The sequence below is a fragment of the Chrysemys picta genome, chromosome 4, assembly GCF_011386835.1.
Source record: "Chrysemys picta bellii isolate R12L10 chromosome 4, ASM1138683v2, whole genome shotgun sequence".
NCBI lineage: Eukaryota > Metazoa > Chordata > Testudines > Emydidae > Chrysemys > Chrysemys picta.
In genome coordinates, this window is record NC_088794.1 from 5987635 (window position 1) to 5992163 (window position 4529).

The window sequence follows — 4529 nt, forward strand, 5'->3', positions numbered from 1 at the left end:
GCACCCCTATATAAATGGCTGAGGGCAATCACAGCATGGTGACCCAGTCCTTTTATGTTATGGCACTATAGCGTCATTCCATTTTGTACATATATGGAAAAATCATAAGCAGTATTCCTAGGAGCACAAGAAGTGGATTTAAGTGATCGATGATTCAGACAAAACTTCCCTGGACTAACCAGAGCATATCCAGTATGAATATTCAAATGTCACCGTGTGTAGGAAGCTTGCTGGTGCTATGAATATTGATAGCCGCATCACACTAGTACTTCATAATGTGTACTAGTACATCACAATCGTACATCATTATAAATTGATTGGACTACATTCATTCTTGATCTGTCCCCATATCATTCTCTCAAGACAAGGGAGTTACTTCAGGGACGAACCTGTCTCACTGTTTACAAAGTCCAAAGAAAGCCAAAGAAAGCAGACCATTGATATACACCTCTACCCCGATATAATGCGACCTGATGTAACACGAATTCAGATATAACGCGGTAAAGCAGTGCTCCGGGGGAGAGGGGGGGGGCAGGGCTGCACGTTTCGATGGATCAAAGCAAGTTCAATATAATGCGGCTTCACCTATAATGCGGTAAGATTTTTCGGCTCCCGCGGACAGCGTTATATTGGGGTAGAAGTGTAATTTCAGGATTGCCAGAGAAACTCTTTCATAGGTTGGAGAGAAGATAAATAAACAAAAGCCCTACATAAAACGGCAACTGTTTTCAATGAGTAAAACCAGTGGTTCTCAACATTCTCCGGCCTGTGACCCCATGTTAAACAGAAAAAAAGGTTTGAGATCCCTCTTAAGTTTTGGGATGCTCCCCTTCCATCTAGCCGTGAAGACAGGGCAGCTGGTTGTGATGACTGGAAACAACCTCCTCTGTTGAGAACTCAGGAGTAAAACTCTTCATGTCGGCATGATGCAGCGGTGAGAGAAGATACTCTGATTTGGTGCAGGCTAGCTCTGCATGATGAAGGTCAACTCTGCATTATTCAGACTAAGTCCCTAAGCTCACCAGAGAGGACTTTTCTGGGGAATTTATCATTACACATTCCGAGAACATGGCCAATCGACCTAAGCTGAGCTTTGATAATCGTTACCTCAGTTCTGGTTGCTTTGATTCAGTATGTTTAACAGTGCCCTCCACTGGGTGAAATCTCAGAACCGAGGAAGGATACATACAATCTTCTCATCCTCTCACCGGAACTCCAACCTGGCCTAAAACATAACAGGCAACGGCAATTGTCCTTTAAGCCAAATGTCAGAGCATCTTGCTGATTCTGCATAGTGTCACAGACCCTCATTCATGGATCTTAAAAACAGCAATTTCTAATATTGTATTTGACTGGGTTCCATTATATGATTTTCTGTACATCACATGGAGTGGCTGAGTCATAGAAATAAGGATAAATGACAAGAGAACTCACTCTTATTCCATCTACTGTTTATTGGTTAAAATATAATGATTATAATTACCAAGAAAAAATCTTCTTGTATATCACCCTTTTAAAGGCATCATTTACCTCCTTGTTTCGCAGGCTGTAGATCAGGGGGTTCAACATGAGGATCACAAGGGCATAAAACACAGAGGTAACCTAGTCTTGGTCCACCACGTAGCTAGAACTGGGTCTTAAATATATACATATCAGCGTCCCATAAAACATAGTGACAACTGTCAGGTGGGAGGCACAGGTGGAAAAGGTTTTGCGTCTCCCCTTGGCAGAACGGATCCTAAGAATGGCCAGAAGGATGCACATGTAGGAGATTAGGACACCCAGGAAAGTAGTCATTCCAATTACAGTAGAGAAAGTGAAAAGTACAAGGTCAGTGACATGGGTGTCAGAGCAGGACAGCTTCAGCATAGGGGGCACATCACAGAAGAAATGGTTGACAACATTGGAGCTGCAGAAGGACAGACTGAATATAAATAGAGTTTGCACAATTGAATTCACAGAGCCACATACATATGTACCAGCCACTAACAGGACACAGTGTCTCTTGGACATAATGGCTCTGTATAGCAGAGGATTACAGATAGCTTTAAAGCGGTCATACGCAATCACAGCCAGGAGGCAACATTCATTGGTCACAAAGAAACAGACGAAGAATAGTTGTGCCGCACACTCAATCAAAGGAATGGTTCTAGTCTCTGCTACAAAGGTCATTAGCATCCTGGGAGCTATGGCAGTGGAATATCCAATATCTACAATGGACATCTGGCTTAGGAAAAAGTACATGGGGGTATGAAGTCGGGTTTCAACCATGATTAACGCTATCATCCCAAGATTCCCCATCAAGCTGACCACATACATCACTAGGAACAACATAAAGAGGGGGATCTGTAGATCTGGATGATCTGTGAATCCTACGAAAATGAACTTGGTCACCATGGTGTGGTTTCTCTCTGCCATTTATTCCAGAAACGCTCTCCTCTGCTGGTGAAAAAAAAAATAAAGATTAAAATTAATCACTGGCCAATAAAGTACTGAGTACAGATCCCTCATAATCCCTGTGATTGTTCCTGGGAAACAGTGTATAAACATAGGAAAGCTGAAATACATTGAAGGACACTCCTAGGGAATGTTCTCTTTGTATTCCCCACATGCTTTCCATTAGAGATAGGACATGTTCCAGCTACAGAAATATTGTGGACTCTGTGTTAGGGTGACCAGATGTCCCGATTTTATAGGGACAGTCCCAATTTTGGGGGCTTTTTCTTATATAGGCACTTATTACCCCCCACCCCCATCCCAATTTTTCACACTTCCCCTCTGGTCACCCTACTCTGTTTTAATATGCATTAAACCATCCAGTGGGTCAAATCTTCTATAAAATAAGAGATATATAGATTGGGAGTGTTTAGTTTAGAAGGGAGGCAAATAATCTATCAATGTATGCAAGTAATCAATGCTATAGAGTTTATTCATGGTCTTTGATTTTCTCTTCCTAATCAAAATGACCTCAAAGGGCACAAGTGATGCTCAGTGCCCCTTTTATATAGGTGCATAAATATAGAATTAGGACCTAATATGAGGCAGCCCCAGTGAAAAAGTTTGGTATCACTAAAGTGTCACTGTCCTCTTGGAGTCAGTGTATGTTTTACAGACATTCTTTGTAACTACATGCATTATTTTTCCTCCCTGTTACAAATCCTCCTAGAGGTAATAACACTTGTAAGTGGTGTGGACTGTAACTGATTCTATGATTACTTTTGACTCAGATTCACAGAGCCTAGAAATGAGAAAATGCATCTCCGAGGGATAAATACTAAGTTAACCTGTGGAACTCCTTGCCAGAGGATGGTGTGAAGGCCAAGACTATAGCGGGGTTTAAAAAAGAACTAGGTAAATTCATGAAGGATAGGTCCATCAACAGCTATTAGCCAGGATGGGCAGGGATGGTGTCCCTAGCCTCTGTTTGCCAGAAGCTAGGAATGGGCAACAGGGGATGGATCACTTGATGATTACCTGTTCTGTTCATTCCCTCTGGGGCACCTGGCACTGGCCACTGTCGGAAGCAGGATACTGGGCTAGATGGACCTTTGGTCTGACCCAGTATGGCTGTTATGTTTCTATGGAATTTCACTGCTACATGCACAAAGATGCTCAAAAGATAATAATAATGACATTTCTTACCAGTCATGGTGTAGGTGTACACGCAGTAAATTCCATTGTATTTGGTGGAGGAAGATATGGACTGGTTTAACTCCTCATTAACCAATTGACTTCAGCTGAACTATACATTCACACTTGTGTGACTGAGATCAGAATCTAGTCAGTGACATGGTAACACAACGTGAGATGTGTGCGGATGGGACCAAAGCATCTCATGTCCGATTGTAGTCTTTAGGATAGAAAGAAAATGAGTTGGAGATAATTTGTGAGTTTCCTAGTTACTGGAAAAACACAGGTCTCTGGATTCTGCGTATTCCCTCTGTCTTTACACCTGTGCTAGACGAGTAAAAAGAAATGAAATTATTTTTAGTAAATATAGGGAACATGGGAATTTCCATACCAGATCAGACAAATGATGCATCTAATTGAGTATTGTCTATGCATTAGCAGTCTTTGTTGTGTGCTTCAGATAAAGGGGCAAAGCCCTCACAGTAGGAAGTTATTCAATAACATGCCTATAGGGGTATTTTCACCCCACATCCAGGCAATTATCGGTTGCCTCGTGCTCTGAAGCATGAAGGTTTACATCCCTTGCAAATGTCTGTATCATACCTAATGTAACTGTTCTTAATATTTATACTATGAATCAACCTCTCCGCCCCGAAATAAAACATACAAAAAAACCTGCTCAAAAGACTTCATTAAGGTTGGAAAGTTCCGCAATTGAAAATTAGGAAATGCCAGATTTGTGGTTGCCCATGCAACCTTCATTCTGCCCTCGTGGGTGTTTGCATTATGATAGTCTTTAATTACATTATCACATGCTGTTTTTCCTTAGAACCACTGGATCCCTGCCTTGTTCAGGGTATAGAACAGACTAACTTTTGGGTGACTGAGTAGACAACCTA

The 4529-nt window shown here is 41.7% G+C and overlaps 1 protein-coding gene across 1 annotated transcript; it reads right to left on the reverse strand.

Moving 5' to 3' along the window:
- Positions 1-1436: 1436 nt before the first annotated feature.
- Positions 1437-3977, reverse strand: LOC135983480 (olfactory receptor 5AR1-like). The gene is made up of 2 exons (XM_065595787.1): positions 3643-3977; positions 1437-2442 (listed from the first exon to the last, which is right to left on the reverse strand). Exon 2 carries the CDS (start codon positions 2416-2418, stop codon positions 1603-1605), a length of 816 nt encoding a protein of 271 aa, XP_065451859.1. The 5' UTR covers positions 2419-2442; positions 3643-3977; the 3' UTR covers positions 1437-1602.
- Between the last annotated feature and the right edge of the window lie 552 nt (positions 3978-4529).

What these genes read in the sequence shown, in the direction of transcription:
- LOC135983480 (XM_065595787.1), bottom strand. Translation starts at nt 2,418, where the DNA reads ATGGCAGAGAGAAACCACACCATGGTGACCAAGTTCATTTTCGTAGGA.